This window comes from Hibiscus syriacus, unplaced genomic scaffold (assembly GCF_006381635.1).
Source record: "Hibiscus syriacus cultivar Baekdansim isolate YM2019G1 unplaced genomic scaffold, ASM638163v2 tig00006507_pilon, whole genome shotgun sequence".
Classification (NCBI taxonomy): domain Eukaryota; kingdom Viridiplantae; phylum Streptophyta; class Magnoliopsida; order Malvales; family Malvaceae; genus Hibiscus; species Hibiscus syriacus.
The window spans coordinates 159,723-176,419 of NW_024062101.1; the positions used below are offsets into that span (position 1 = coordinate 159,723).

The 16,697-nt window shown below is 36.9% G+C and overlaps 1 protein-coding gene across 1 annotated transcript in view; it reads right to left on the reverse strand.

Annotated features, from left to right (window-relative positions):
* Positions 1–13,315, reverse strand: part of LOC120200723 (formin-like protein 1) — a 29,940-nt gene extending 16,625 nt beyond the window's left edge. The window contains exons 1-2 of the mRNA XM_039201487.1: positions 13,147–13,315; positions 12,738–13,066 (exon numbers count right to left, since the gene is read on the reverse strand). Of these exons, the coding sequence (XP_039057418.1) occupies positions 12,738–13,066; positions 13,147–13,315 (498 nt within the window). The remainder of the gene's footprint in view (positions 1–12,737; positions 13,067–13,146) is intronic.
* Positions 13,316–16,697: the final 3,382 nt, after the last annotated feature.

Sequence of the window (16,697 nt, forward strand, 5' to 3'; positions counted from 1 at the left end):
GGATGTCGTTGGATATTGGAACGGATGTCGTCGGAGAGAGTGATAGATGGAGATGGAATGAGTTGCGATTTAGGGATTTAGGGTTATGAGTTGTTGCTGCTGCGTATATATATACACAAAAAATTTGGCTTGCGAAACTAAAACCTGTTGCGAACTTTGAAACTCGCATTGCGATTCTGTATTATCTCGTTGCGAAAGTCAGAATCGCGTTGCGAAAGGCAATCATTTGACCATCGCAATGCGAAATGCAAATCGCAACGATAGAATCGCAATGCGAAATGAAAAAGGCAACGAGGATTAACATGCATAAACTTTTAACAATTATTATTGAATTCTAGGTACTTAACCAAAACATTTTCAAACCAAAAGAAGTATATATGTTAACAAAACTTGCATTATGTGTATTTTATGCGTGCACTTTTAACATTTTCAGTTAGGCATGTATTAGTAACTTGAGTTTGAACATTGCTATGATCTTTTCAGTTGTCATCACTTATTAGACATTCATTTGACTATCGCAACGCGAAAATGGCTATGCGAAATGAAAATCGCATTGCGATTTTCTCGTTGCGATTTTCATTTCGCATTGCGATTTTCTCGTTGCGATAGACATTTCGCGTTGCGATAGTCTGTTTTGCCTTCAACATAAAGCAGATTGAAAATCAACAAATCAACTATTACATTTCAACACAAATTATGTACACATCAATTAAACAAATCAACATTTACAAATCATCTTTTACAAATCAATTAAACAATCAAAAAATAATAATAATTCTTATTTCTTCATCAATTATTGAATCAATGAATCAACAACTTTGTGACCCCGTACATCCATTTCACGCAGCTCACTTAAGGATTAACCTGCAGAAACCAAACATTTTCAAACCAAAAGGAGTATATATGTTAACAAAACTTGCATTTGACTTACCAATTAACAATGGACACTTTCATAACGCGGATGCAGGTAGGCAGCGTCTCGAATATATTGCTCTAGCCATATAATGCCGAAACCACAAGCCTACTGCAGCTCTATCTCTATCGGTGGGAGGTAAAAACTCTGTGCTTCCCGTTGTCAAACGCGCCAAGCAAAGGCATACGAGAGGACCACAATCCCCTCTGGCTCCCGGCGATTGCTGTGGCGCGGTCTCGTCTCTGACAACTGTGACATTGAACTTCTTTGGCTTCTTGTGTCCAGAATGACTCCAATACTTAATCCCATCCAAGAAATTTAGCCAAATGAGAGCTCCATCCCTTGAAAATATCTCTCAAATCAGACAGTGATATGTAATTGATCATGCTGTCATACACTATTATCTTCAGGGATGGGAGCTGAAGTTGGACGAGAAGCCAGTGACGACGTTCCAAAACAGGGATAAACACCTGCGATCATAAGTAATAATTCATTTATTTGCGCACTTATTTATGAACACCTTTAAAAAATTTAAAAAATAAACACTAACCTTATCGACCTCCCACTATGTAGGATAAAGTTTAGCTTGTCCATTGCCCAACAAAAATGATTCATCTCGTTGATTCTTCAAGTGAACTGCGTGAAAAGCCGTCGGCATTATTGTATATAGCGATTTTTTTTTTATTTTTCCTAAGCTTCCTTATTATTAGTAGATGTGACACCCACGCATGGATATGCTGTTTTACAAAAAAATACATATATTAGTGAATTACATTAATTTTTAAACAAATTAATCAAAATCATATATAAGACAAATATAAGACTTACCTCCCCATCCAAATAGCCACTGTCTTCAACCCCTAATAGCACACCCCACCAAGACCGATCAAGCAACAAAAAATTTCATCGTTGAGTTTGCTGATGTCAGTGTAACACCCTTGGCTCCGCTCATGTAGATAAAAATCAACTGCGGTCTTAGCCCAAAAGGTATTATCCACAATTATTTTTCGGTAGTTGTCTCCTCTCCACTTCAGATACCGGAAGGGTACTAGCCGGTAACTCATACGAGAGCCAACTCTCATCCATCATGTCCGGAACCGGTGGGGGTTTCTCAATACTTTGATATATTACCCCATGTGAATCGGGCTCTGGAATGGTGGGAGGGACCTCTTCAACGATGAAAGTGGCCTCTTGAACGGTGGGGGGGGGAATCTTGAGGGAGAATAGGGGCCTCTTGAACGATTGGAGGGGACTCTTGAGGGATGACCGGTGAGTCGGGCTTCTTCTTGCAGAGTCTTCGCACCATTGGGGTGAACGGAGACGTAATAGCACGTCCACGCCGTCTGATGCGTGAACTCCGTCGTGCAAGGAAAACCCGACGTAAAGCATCCACCTTATCGGGCCGCTAAAAAAAATTAATACATAAATTAGTAAATAAACAGACATGATATTAAACAAAGACAAATATGTTTCAAACTAGCATTGTATTCACCCAAATCATTATTCTATCATAGTTCACAAAATGCTCAGATAACATTCCAGAAGTAAGCACTTATATAAACATTTAAAAGGACAACATATATAAACATTCCAGAAGAAGAATAGTTTACTTTTGCAACACGAAACTTAAAATCGCAACGCGGAAATGGCTATCGCAATGCGAAATGAAAATCGCAACGACAAAATCGCAACGCGAAACACAAATCGCATTGCGATTTTCATTTCGCGTTGCGATTTTGTCGTTGCGATTTCATTTCGCATTGCGATTTTGTCGTTGCGATTTTCATTTCGCATTGCGATAGCCATTTCCGCGTTGCGATAGTCATTTTCGTGTTGCGAAAGTAAACTATTCTTCTTCTACAAATTGAAACTTGAATGGATTGCATTACTTCAACCAAAAGACAAAAACAAAACCAAAAACAAATACTAAAAAAAACAGTTTAGCAGTATTGGCAGCAACCAAATGAATTACGAGTATGAAAAATCTTAAACTTACCTCGTTGCGTAGAGTATGAACCTCATTCTGCAACGATGCTACCATCTCACGTAGAGCGGCTACCTCACCGCGTAATGTAGACACCTCAACACGCCATGCACCATCGTCTTTGCGTAAAGTACCGACCTCCTCACGCAAGGCATTGACCTCATCACGTAACTCCCCTAACTCATCCCGTTGAGGTGGAGGTGGAGAACAGGGAGATAAACGTCGTGGCATCTTTGCCGGTCGCCTATCTTGCGGTGATGGTGGAGAAGAGGCTCGATGATGTGACAGAATAGGTGATGGCTGTCGTTGTGGAGATGTATAGCCGGGTCGATCAGATGATGGCTCTGGGTGAGGTGATAGCTCTGGGCGAGGTGATGGCTCCCGAAGTGGAGGCTGCTCATCAACCGTTCCATCAAAAAAACGCTTACTAGCTTGCCACCAATCAGTGGCAAGCTCAGCTTCCGTGGGTGTCAGCCTCTGTAGAGGAGTGTTGGCCTCCTAACAATATAAAAGCTCAAACAAAGTTAAACGTGTACTAGTAATAACTTGTTTATAAACATATGGTAGTATTTATGTTAACTTACATTATTTATTGTCGTATACCGTAGTAAATCTTCCCATTGCAAGGTCCGTTTCCTCTTCCAGGAAATAGCCCTGGGAATATAATTTGAAGTTTTTATTGCATATGTCTTCATGGCGGGAAAGGCCTCAAATATCCAAATCTACAAACAATATAATAACAAACATTAGTAATTGTTAAATAATTACTTATAATTTTGGAAACATCATATAAAAATTCTTACCTTAAAGGCCCAAATAAAGCCTGTCAAAGTGTATTTGGAACCATCGCCATGCAAACTTTTTTGATCATCCAAGGCAGACGATAACTTATTCCATGTAGCTTTCCATAAATACGAGCCCCACGAAAACAGGTTCCACGCATTTAGGTCTACTACCAATTTGATTAGATCATTTGGAATATGTTGTCTGGCCTCTCTGCCTAAAAAGCCGGCATGCAAAAGAATTAGAAGGCATACTCGGACAACGTCGACGTCATCCATCCGAGTAAAACCATCTTTATTATTCAAAAATCTTGTCAGGTCTTCTACGTGTAGACTCGGCCTCTCCAGCTCAGGAAAAACCCGGGATAGCCATGATGGGCGGGTAATGTGTCTAGTGTACCGACCTACATCATCGTGTCCGAAGCGTAGACCGGTGATTAAGCAAAACTCCTCCCGCCCAAAACACGTATACGCCGGTGGAAAATCAAACCATATCTCTTCATCACGACGTTGTATAGTCTCTGGTAGATCTCTAGTCATGGTTTGAAGAAACAGGTGTGTCAACATCGCATCTCCACCGGGATGTTGTACTTTCAGCCATGGCCCGAAGCATGTATCCTCAAACATTTTTCTTTGTGCAGGTGAAAGCTTCGACGCAATTGTTTTGGCCAGGCTGACTTTATTTCTCAAGGTCAATTGAGCCGAATAAAAGTTCTACAAAAACAATAAACATACTAAATTAGATATACCAAAAACTACACTGTGAAGATATACCAAAAACAATAATAAACATAAATAGTAGTAGTTTATTCTTCAAACTTAAATATGCAACACTGTGAATTTCGTATTTGTCTTTGTTTTTTGGTTGAAGTAATGCAATTCATTCAAGTTTCAATTTGCAGAAGAAGAATAGTTTCTGAAAATGAAAATGGCAACACGAAAATGACTATCGCAACGAGAGAATCGCAACGCGAAACTAAAATCGCGTTGCGATTTGCATTTCGCGTTGCGATTCTTGGTTGATTTAATAAGCAATCTAAGTGAAATGGTTAATCTATTATTGAAATTACCAGTAAACTTATCATCAATTTCAATATGAAAAACCTAATAATAATGCAAAAATTTCAAAAAGAAAATAATTAAAAAAACTAACCCTCGTTGGTTGATTTGGTTGATTTTCCATTTCTGATTGTGAGGGTGGCTCTGAGAGATGGAGATAGACGGATTTCGCCGGAGATGGGGACGGATTTCGTCGGAGATGGGTGAGAGAGTGAGAGATGGAGATGGGACTGAGTTGTGATTTTAGGTTTTAGGTTATGAGTTGCGATTACGGGATATACTGTGGACAGTTCAGTGTTCCAATATATTAATATTCATGTTTGGAATTTAAAAATAAAATACTTGGCAAGGATACTAATGGCACTTTGAAAATTGCATTGCGATTATGTATTATCGCGTTGCAAAAGTCAGTATCGCGTTGCGATTTTGTATTATCGCATTGCGATAGTCAGTATCGCATTGCGATTTTCCCAATTCGCGTTGCGATTTACTTATTCGCATTGCGAATTGGGAAAATCGCAACGACACTGTAGATCATCGCAACGCAATTTTCAACTATCGCATTGCGAAAATGCAACGCGAATTTGCGATAATGGAGATCGCGTTGCGAATTAGCGATCGCATTGCGATTTTGTTGGTCATTTTGGCAAATCCGGAAAAAGTTGGTTAAAATCGTATATTATATGGGATTTTTGGTCACTGAGGTTATTTTCTCTTCAAATAATGAAGGTCCTTGAAGCAAGTCGATGCCTATTCTACTGAAGGAAAAGAATGAACGAGGCCATAATGATGAAGCATTTCACTTTCTTGAAAGCAAGTGGTTCAAGAAGCCAGAAAGTCTAGAGAATTGAATTTGTAGTGACGATCTCCTTTGACATTATTAGCAATTCATCAAGAAAGATTATCACTTATCTTATGCTGAGAACGATAAGCATCACCAGACAAATTATTTTCCCCAGCCATCAATCTATGTCCCCTAGAAGAATGAGATATATAGGTGTGTATCTTGAAGCAGCAGAAGATGGCAGTCACTTTAGCAGCCATTGTAAGAAAAGACACCAACAAAAATCCTCGAGTCTATCCCGATGATGTTTATTGTTTCCGGTAAAGTTGTTACACTGGATGTCACCAACAACAAGGTCGAGTCCGTCAAATCTACTCATCAATTGCTCTAACCAATAACCATTCAGTTCTTGCACATTTCAAGGATATGCCAAGACAGTAGAATGCAACCTCTGCATCATTGATCTCAGAAAAAAGAGACAGGACATTGATACCACCGGGGAACATGTCTCTAACAGATCCTCCTCCTCGTATATGGTTTTTAGGGAAACCTGAAATCATTTCCACCTCATCAGGTTTAAATGGAACAACTTTATTTCTTCCAACCCATACAAGATTCCATTTTCGGCACTCATCAAGAACAAACTTCTGGATACTCGAAGGTGGCTCATCGTCATAAGCTTCAAGAGCCTTACGGATCATTTCTGTCAATTTGGCACTTCCTGTCCATATTCGTAAATAGTTCAACTTTGTTCTTGGATCCCAGGAAGGCCACCATTTTTTTGCCAATGAAAAAATATCATGTATGGTGCGTGGAGGAAGCAGAATAAGAGAATATGTTCTCAATTGGCAGATTATGAATATAGCCTCTTTTCCAGCAGCAAAAAAATACTTCGAATCTACAAATTCTGGCTCTACATCGTATAAGTACTGTGACATTTCGGTCCAAACATCAATTGGAGAAAATGCCATTTTCTCGTAGTAGAAATAAGGAGACCCAATAGCATCTTCTGAAAGTGTTCTATGAGTTATCTGATTTGGTTCGGTAAAACCCCAAAACCAATCATTGGATTTGAAAGATGAACTGCATGATCGTCTTCATTAAGAAGCTTCTTTTCAACCTACCTCTGCTTCCTCTTTTTCTAAGAAAATCATATCCCAAGTTTCACCTTTTCTTGTAATTGGGATCATTGCATAATGGCTTCCTATCTTCTACCGGAAGAAATGCGTCAGCAGCCTTAGCCATTTGAGCAGCACATATAAAATCTGTCAACTCTGCAATTGATGAATCCTGACCACATCTCTATGACTATTGAAGACTTAGCATCTGAGTACTCCATTTTCGTCAAGTATAACATTTTACTCTCCTCATCAGAATCAGAATTCAGGATTTCCTCGATATCAAAAGAACTATAAATATCTGTGAAATCATCCTGAAAAATCACTTCATAATCAGATGAGTTATTAGAATCAACATGTTGCATGGAATGAGAGCATTCAAGATTAACAGATTTCGGGCACAGATAGAGCCACGAGTACCCACAACAGTACATTGTCAAAACTGGACCTCGTGGGAATCATGATATTGAAATCAAACAAACATTGAAAGTAAGCCTTACAGTTTAAAAGCTTGGGGGCATTTTTAAGGCCCAATTCAGACAGATCCATGAGGAACATCTTGAAAGCCCCTTTCAACCAGAAATAGAATGGTGGGGCATTTTGAAGGCTCATAGTAATATGAATATTTGGGCATTCATAGAGGCTCATCTCAGCAAGAAGTAATGTTGAGCACACTTTTGACATCTGAATCAGCAAATGTTGGGGAACTTTAAAGGTCACTTCAGACAGATCCATGTGGGACATTTTGAAAACTCACATCAACAAGAAGCAAATTTTGGGGCATGCTGGAAATCCATCTCAATCAGAATCAGGAATGCTGATGCATTTTGAACGTTCATATCAGTAAATGCTGGAGCATACTGAAAACCCATATCTTCTTGTAAAAAGATCATTAATTTTGAGCAAATATTTCCAATAAGACAGAAAAGGAATGAAGAACGAAAATGGTAAAGCAGTGACAGTAGAGCTGACTATACATAACCGCTTCGTTCATCAGGCAGTTACATTGGGATCATATTGTTAAACAAATATATACTCAGCAAGTATGGTTTCAAATACCCAATCTTCTTGACCATGTGTCACATGACAGCGTGTTCTTTGTAAGCTACATTACTATTGGTCTTTTGTGTGTCAGTAATGATTGGACATATTTCTTTGAGGTTTCTGGCAGTTAGTTTCAACCATACTGTTGAGATTACAAAGCTGTTTTTCACATCAGTTTTTATTTACTTGATGACATTGAATAAAGAGGTTCAACTTGTGTTATTCTTATTCCCGTTGTTACTGGGGTTATCATTTCCAGCCAGGGTGAATTGAGTTTTCATCTATTTTGGTTTTATCATGTGTGTTTCATCCCCAGCGGCAAGAATTCCATGGATATCGTTCTGTACATGGCTCCTATAATTGATGTGTTTCTATTTCCTACAACACTCATTATGGAAGAAAACATGATCAGTATCATACTGACCCTTGCCCGAGATAATATCAATATCAGTTGGCATCTCTTATTCAATTCAGCACTAACATATTTTGTGAATTTGACAAACATTTTTATTATGAAACGCACCGACATCTCACTTCTATTCCCACTGAGTTTTGTTCTCAAGTGGTCTTGTGACATTATACAAAAGCTTTGAATATTGTGCAAAGAGCTTCATTAACCAGAAATCTGTGCAGAAGCCACAACTGGATGAATGTATTGTCAAATATTTTACAAACATTTGTGCAGAAACCACAAGGAAAAATGAATGTGTTGTCAAATGCTTTATGAATATCTGTACAGAAGTCACAGAAATGGATGAACGTGTTATCAAAAGCTTTACGAAAATCCGGGTAGAAGCCACAAGAAATGATGAATATATGGTTACGTATTTTACGAACCAATGATTATGGTGCTGAACCAATGTTGCTATCATATGGTGTTTCCATTTATTGAGCCAAGATGAAGTTTGTCTTCTTCAACCTCAAGGTTAGAAGTGAGATGTGATGAAGATTTCTTTCCACAAAAGGGAAACTGAATTTTTTTAACAACAAGAAACTAGTGGAGCCAACTAAAGTTGAATGACATGTTGTTGTTCGAGATCTGATTAGATGTGGAGACATGAAAAGAATTAGGATACATCCTCCTTATAGTGTATTGCAAGAGTCAAATCAAAACAGACGCTGATCTCCTAATTAATCTCTGCTGAGTTAGGCATATCTACATCTACATTCCTCAAAGATGATAGATTCGCTTTTCAAAGATGAAAGCTTTATTGGATTTCTACACAAGTCCAAACAAAGAAAGCAGATGTTATCAAAGACAAAAATGGGGCATCAAGGTCATAATTCTGATTACGGCAAGATTTTCATAAATGAAACATTTCTTCTAATTTTTTAATGCAAGCAAAGAAGATACAAAGATACAAGATTGATCAGATGATTCTTCAGCTTTATGGCATGGGTTGCTACACTGATATCCAAAGGTAACCCTGGCAATAAAAGATCAAATGAAGGAAGACCAGGTTCACCACTTTGAAGTCAAATGAAGATTGCATCAACATTCATGCATTCATAAGAACATCATTTACACAATAGACAATGCATTACATTGATACATCTGAGTGCATTCAAACATGAAATTTTACAGATCTTCGTATGAACAAGAAGATTCATAATGAAAAATACCTTACAAGAAAAAGGTAGAATTCAAATCACATCAGGAGACGCCAACATCTGAAGAATAGATGGACGCAGTCCACAATAATGAGCATTATCTTGAGGTTGGGGCATGTTACCCAATCAAAATGTTATTTTGAAAAATAATGAGAAAACGATTTCCATAGTTTCTCATTCAATCTTTTCTGAAAATGAAATTGTTAAATAGTAAGAAAACGATTTCTATAGTTTCTTACTTAGTAAACTATTTCCTACATCTATAAGTCCTTCAGTGCATGATGTTATCAAAAACCTTCGGGTCATCTGTAAGTCCTTCAGTGCATGATGTTATCAAAAACCTTCGGGTCATTTGTAAGTCCTTCAGTGCATGATGTTATCAAAAACATTTGGGTCATCTATAAGTCCTTCAGTGCATGATGTTATCAAAACCTTCGGGTCATCTGTAAGTCCTTCAGTGCATGATGTTATCAAAAACTTTCGGGTCATCTGTAAGTCCTTCAGTGCATGATGTTATCAAAAACCTTCGGGTCATCTGTATGTCCTTCAGTGCATGATGTTTTCAAAACCTTCGGGTCATCCATAAGACCTACAGTGCAGGATGTTCTCAAATGAGATTTTTAAGAAACTAATTTTCAAAGGTTTCTTGATCTTAAATCCTCTGGGTCATCTATAAGACCTATAGTGCAAGATGATAAGACCTCTGGGTCATTCATAAGACCTCTAGGCAGAATGTTTTCAACATTACCATCCTACTCAAAAGAAGCCAAATGAAAAAATTATTGTTTTTTTGTCTTTGATCTATTCTTGTTAACACAAGAATAAGCAAAGAGGGGCAACTGTAAACACTATTTTTTTCATTTTGTTTTTTTATTATTAAAATTATTATTATTATTATTATTATATATTATATATATTATTATTTTTATTATTATTATTATTAAATAAATATTACAGGTCCGTTTTACAAATCATAAAGCCCAAATGTGACCGGCCCAGATCCATAAACCTAAAGGAAACCTAATTAGGGTTTGTGTATCAACCGCCAACATCAGCAACCGTTGGATCTGACAAGATCCAATGGTCCAGAACCCTCCAGATAAAAACCCTAGGGTATCATACCCTAGGGCCACGTAGTGCCGCCGCCTCAGCTATTTCCAGCAGCCACCTTCAACCGACACCTCCTTTGCTGCCAAGTGTTCCAACCGACGCGGTCGACACTTCCACTGCCAGATGTTTCAACCATGACACCGCTGCCTCTGATGAAGGCTCCATAAGGCCCAACTGCCCTCCACACGTCAATGTTCAAGGGTGAGTCACCACAAATTCGATGACTCACCGACTTCACCCATGGGACCGATCCAAGAGCCACACCATCGATGGTTATAAAAACCATCGACCACACCTGCAAAAAAGAGAGGGGAGGAAGCAACCAACAGACACGGGGAGATAGAGCAAGCAAAAATACGCACCAAACAGTACAAATAAGAGAGAAAATAGAAAGCAAAAAGAGAAGAGAAGAGAGTGGAGTAGCTTACCCTCATCGGAAACCCAAACCGCCATCGAATCATTAGAAACCCGAAGGTATAAAACCTAGATTTAGAAAATCCTAGGGGATTTTAGGATAAACGGGAGTCGGAATCGATCTTAGGGAGTGCCGATTTATCTTATGAGGGGCTTTTTTTAGTTTCCGACCACCGGAAGCAATGGTCGACGGCGATGTTAACGGCGACGATCGGTCGGAGCGTGGCTGTTGGAAGGTGGTCGAACTCTCTCCGGTTTAGAGAGAAGGCAGAGAACTTTTGTTCTCTCATTTAGAGAGAGAGAAGATATGAGAAAATGAGAGAGATGAAGCCATTTTGGCCGGCTAAAAGGGTTTATATACCCTCTCCCAAACGACGCCGTTTTGGGGAGGGTATATGTATAATTTTCCTTTTGGGAAAATTATTTCCGCAGTCACTTGAAATTCGAGACTTTCCATTTTGGTCACTCGTATCATACTTTTAATTATTTTAATTTTGTTCTTGAATTTTATTTTGTTTTATTTTAGTCCTTATTCGTATACTTATATATACTTCGGGTAAATACCATATTTAGTCCCTAGAACTTTAATAACTTTTATTTTGATATGGAATTAATTAATTAAGGATTAATTATGTTAGTAACACCTAATTTTCATAATATTTCAAACTAGAGCCTTTAATTTTAATATTTTATAATTTAATCACTACTTTTAATACTCTAATTTATTTTTAACTACAAGTTTTATTACTTTTTATATTTTAATATACTATAGTTTTAATTCTATTTGTTTTAGTCATTGTTTAGTTATATTTTAAATTTATATGTTTAATTCAATATTTTAATTATTATTATTTTATTTTAATCATATTAATATATATTACTTGATTAATTTTATAAATTAATAATATTTATTTTTTAATATCAAAGAAATGGACAGTCTTAAAGCAACTAGATGTCCCATTCAAATATTTTTAAATAAATAAATATCCTTATTTTATAAATTATATATATTTTGATTATTAGGAAAAGGTTTTATTAATATTTATTTATTTTTCAATATCAAAGAAAATGGCATTTTTAATATAACTGGATGTCCTATTCTGGTATTTTAAAAATTATAATTTAGTTTTATTTAAATTATTTTTATGAATAATTATTACATTTTTAATATTTATTTATTTATTAATATCGAAGAAAAGAGCTGTCTTAAAGCACCTAGAAGTCTTTTTCTGATATTTCTAAGTAAATAAATATCTTATTTATAAAAAATAGAGATATATTTATATTAATAGATTTTCTTAAAATTATAGTAATAAATTTAAAACAACAAGAATATAAATTAAATATATCTTGAAATTTTTAAATTTCTAAAAATAGAGACAATTTATAATTAATAAGTACTAATTTTGGGCGTTTTGGAGTGCTAATCCTTCCCCAAACGTAATGGACCACGAATCCCTTTTTATTATAAAAAAGAACGAATTTTTGGTTAAAACGCAGACCAATTTATTTTTTAACTGATTTTTCTTAAAAACTCTTTTAAAAGATAATTTTTAAGTATTCGACCAACCTAACCCAAAAGGCCGATGACGACTCTTTAAACATTTTAAAAACTATTTATTCACATCATTTTTTCCGTCAAGTAAAATTTCGTGCCCGAACAAAAACCGGCTACGACAAAAGTCTTTTCTTCCTTCTCGGCACTTATTCTGAATATTTTCAATGCAAATACTGGTGTTCAACAGTCCTCTATTTCCCCAATCCTTAAGTTGACATCCACCCGAGGATGACCAAATCTCATTTACAAGTGATATAGCATTGAGCAAACTACGTGTAATACCACATAGAGACTCTCAACAGATGCAACGATTACAACCATAGGGTTAAATCCAAGCATCAGGCTTTGAATATTACTTACCTGTAAAGTTTCAAAAGACCCTTTCAGGTACTCAATTTCAGAGTCAAAATTAGCGATGTAGAGCAAAGAATCGACCCTCTTGAAGGCGAAAGGTATGTTGAGCACAACCATGAGGAATTTCTCGGCTGGACCTAGCTTAAAAGGGGATTCATCATTGAGCTCCTTCAGTCTAAGCTCTTCTTCTTCGGTTGGAGCCATCTTTAATAGGCTTTCCAAGAGCTCAGTCCCTCTTGGCGAAAAAAACTCATCTTCTTCATATTCAATATTATTTTCAAAACTACCCATTTGTTCAGTTTGGAGAAACTGTTCTCCGCTTTGAAGAGTTTGGACTTTTGGCAATGGGGCAATGAATTCAGGTCAGGGGAGCCAAGCTTTTGATATGGAGAAGACGAAACTCCCAGCTTGATACCTCTATTGCTAGAAAGGATAGCTGTTTCTGGGTCTACTGTAGAGTTGACAAGTGTTCCTAAGTATAGAAACTCCGAGTTGCGGTTTGTTAAGACATAGCTTGGTGGTTGTGGAGCCGGAGGCTTTTGGGAGGCATCTGAGGTGAGAATGTTGGGAGGGAATAAGCGCATGGAGTCTGAAAGGGAAGCTTTATCGTCGGAGGAAGTGTTCTGGCTGTTATGATGGCGGAAGAAGAGTGTGAGGACGACGAGAGAGAGGATGACGGCGGCCGCGAGGAGGGCTGAAGAGAGGGAGATGAGGATGATTTGTCGGTGGTGGGACGAGGGCGAGAGAGAATGGGGTACGAGCAGGAGGAGATGTTGGCGGGAAATGTTGGTAATGTGGAGGATGGTGGAGGAAGCGGCGGAGGGGAAGAAAATGAAGGAAAGAAAGGCTTTTGAGTAGTGGAAGGGGGAGTGGTGGCGAAAGGATATTTGGGTTGTTGTTGCTGGCTATGATAAGACTGCGGTCCCGGTAGGGGAAAGTGGAAGCGCTAGGAGGAGGATAGACTGGTGGAAAGGAAGTAAAAGGCAGAAAAGGCTGGTGAAGCAAACGGTGATGATAACAGAGAGAAGTGGTCGTTGTAATGGTGGAGAGGAGGAGGAGAAATAGAAGTTAGAGGTGGCTCCCGGTGGCCGCCGACATTATTGTTTCTTGAACGTAAAACCACACTAAAAAAAACCACCATCACGCACTTTATTTGACTGTTTCTGACAAACAAAAGATGATAATAGCAATGAAATCTGTTTGCAGCTAAAATTAGTCCGAAAGTGAACAAAAAAATCCAATATTTTGAGAGGGAATCAGTAAATGGAAAGAAGAAGAGTAAAAACATAAAACTGCAGTGGTTTTCACTCACATAGCTGTCTTGAGAATATAGAAAGAAGAGTGTGAAGCACACAGATGTGAATGGCAAAGTCAAGAAATGTAATTTAAGAAAACACAACGTAAGAGGTTAAAAATGTCTGACACGACACAGATTGCTCTTTCATTAGGATTTTGGTTATTTTACCAAAAAAAATCACCCTAAAATCCTAATACCCCCAGTCTAACACTCATTCTCTATTATTTTCCAAACTAACACCCTTTCTGATAGCGTGGAGCGAAGGCACGTAACCGGAGGCGTGCCTTTACAGAATTTTCTGATGTGGAGGAAATACGTGTTTTAGGAGGTGTCTTTCAAGGGATTCGGCTGATGTGGCTTTATGGTGAAAAACGCATTGCAAGGGATGCATCTTCCAAAGACGCGTTTGGGGGCATGCGTTTCCCCTCGGTTGAAAGCAGTTTTATATATTTTAGGATTTAGGGTTATACATGGTTTAGAGTTTTAAGGGTTTAGGATTAATGGTTAAAGTTTTGGTTTTTAGGGTTTTAGGAATTTATAGGATCAAGGGTTATGGTCTAAGGTAATTTTAAATGTTTCTTAGGTTGAAGTGATTTAAGGTATTTTTAGGTTAAAGTGGTTTACGGTTTTTTAGGTGAAAGTGGTTTAGGGTTTTTAGGTTAAAATGATTTTGGGTTTTAAGGTTAAAGTGGTTTAGGTTTTTAAGGTAAAGTGGTTTAGGGTTAGATTAAAATGAAAATGTTAATCACATGAAGTAAGATCTACTAGTTTATTTTAGAAAATACAAATACATTAAAAAAAATTTAGAAAATTCAATTACATTGAAATATTAGAAACAAAATACATACATTGAAATATTAGAAAAATAAGATTACATTGAAATATTAGAAAAGCACATACATTAAAATAGTAGAAAAGTACATACAATATTGAAATATTAGAAAAACACAAACATAGAAAATACAATTAAATAAGTAAGGGTTAACGATTAAGTAATGATAAAAGAGCTGAACAAGTTTTCCTATTATGGTATAGGTTTCTGCAATGTCCACATCTTTTATGTTCTCTTGAGCTCTCCTAAATATCCATATCACAATGAATTTGAGTGGATTTTGGACGACCTGAGTCCCTCAATAGCAACGGATCTAGTACAATTGTAAGTCAAGTTTGAATCTCATCTAGGTCTTTTTGTTACCTATTGGGGAAACTCAAATTTATATATCTTGAATACTTGTGAAAGTTGGTATACGGAATCAACATAACTTTTGTAGTTCAAATGAGAATGTGAGCTAGCTGATATGACATGGGAGCATGTATATTTGAGTGCTTGAAAGAAAACATAATCATACCACCTTACTTGCATATTAACTCTAAAAGAGTTAGCTTCAATCCCTTGAAGAGGACGTGACATTTCTGTAACACAAAATAATTCACGGGTGCGAGAAAAATTCGTTACCAACATCACATTTGAATCTGCAACTTTTTTTTGTAAATCTGTTACTAGTCTTGGGTGATAAATATGGTCGTTCTGCATCCAAGTAAGAGTTTTGTTCCTCGAGCTTTACAAATAGTTGACACAAACAAAAATAAGTGGTTTTGACCAATGTTGTGACTGATAAATGATGCGTCCCCTTTAAGGTTGAATTGATAGCTTCAGCCAAATTGGTTGTCATATGACCATATCGATACCCCCCCGTCATAAGCATTTGTCCACATTTCTTTGTTGATGTCCATAATGTACTCGTGCCCTTTCTTGTTTTTTCCAAACAATTCTTGTAGCATAGACTAAAACCATTAAGGTAATAGTTCGTAACTTAAGCCATAAACCACATGTAATTGTTAGAGTGAAGTAGAAATAAATAAAATGAAAATGTTTGAAAAATAAAATTGAAAAAAATAACATACTCACGTGCACGACTAATTGACGTTCATCATTCTTCTTGTATTTTTCATAGTAGTTTGCAGCAATATGACAGACACAATAACGATGTTGAACATGTGACATTGATCGCGAACCACTCGATCATTCACATAATGATGTTGAGTTTCAAACTCAACTATTGTCTTGGGATTCAATATTTGCATAACTTAAAACCAACTGGGTAGCTCGTTGTAAGAGGAATCCTACTAGCCATGAAGTTTGACAATGACATTCTGTTTTGTCGTGTAAGCTTTTTTATAGGAGACGGTGTACCCATATTGTGATTGTATAACAGAAATTAGCACTGCAATAGATATGTGAGAGCTTTACTTCACTATGAGCATGATAGCTTGGCAAATAATGTTGGAGTCCAAGTTGGGATGGTCTTGGTTGTTACCTATTACACAACATGTATAAGGACCGTTGTATCTTGTTAGTTCCCATATGTTGTTATTTCTCTTCCTCTTTAGTACACGAACCATCTAGTTACATCCATTATCATGTTGGACACAATGGCAAATATACTTCTCTATGGTGGATCGATTAATTTGGAAGTGAACTGACTTACTAATATTGTAATTCTTAATCATCATCATTACTTCATCTTTCGATGAGAACTCCATACCAATATATAACTCACCATCATTGACTGATGGGTTAAATCCATAGTTGCTAACATTTTCCATATCTGAAAATTCAAGCTTGTACATTGCATCATAGTCAGCTTTATACATATGTGCAAGAAGTT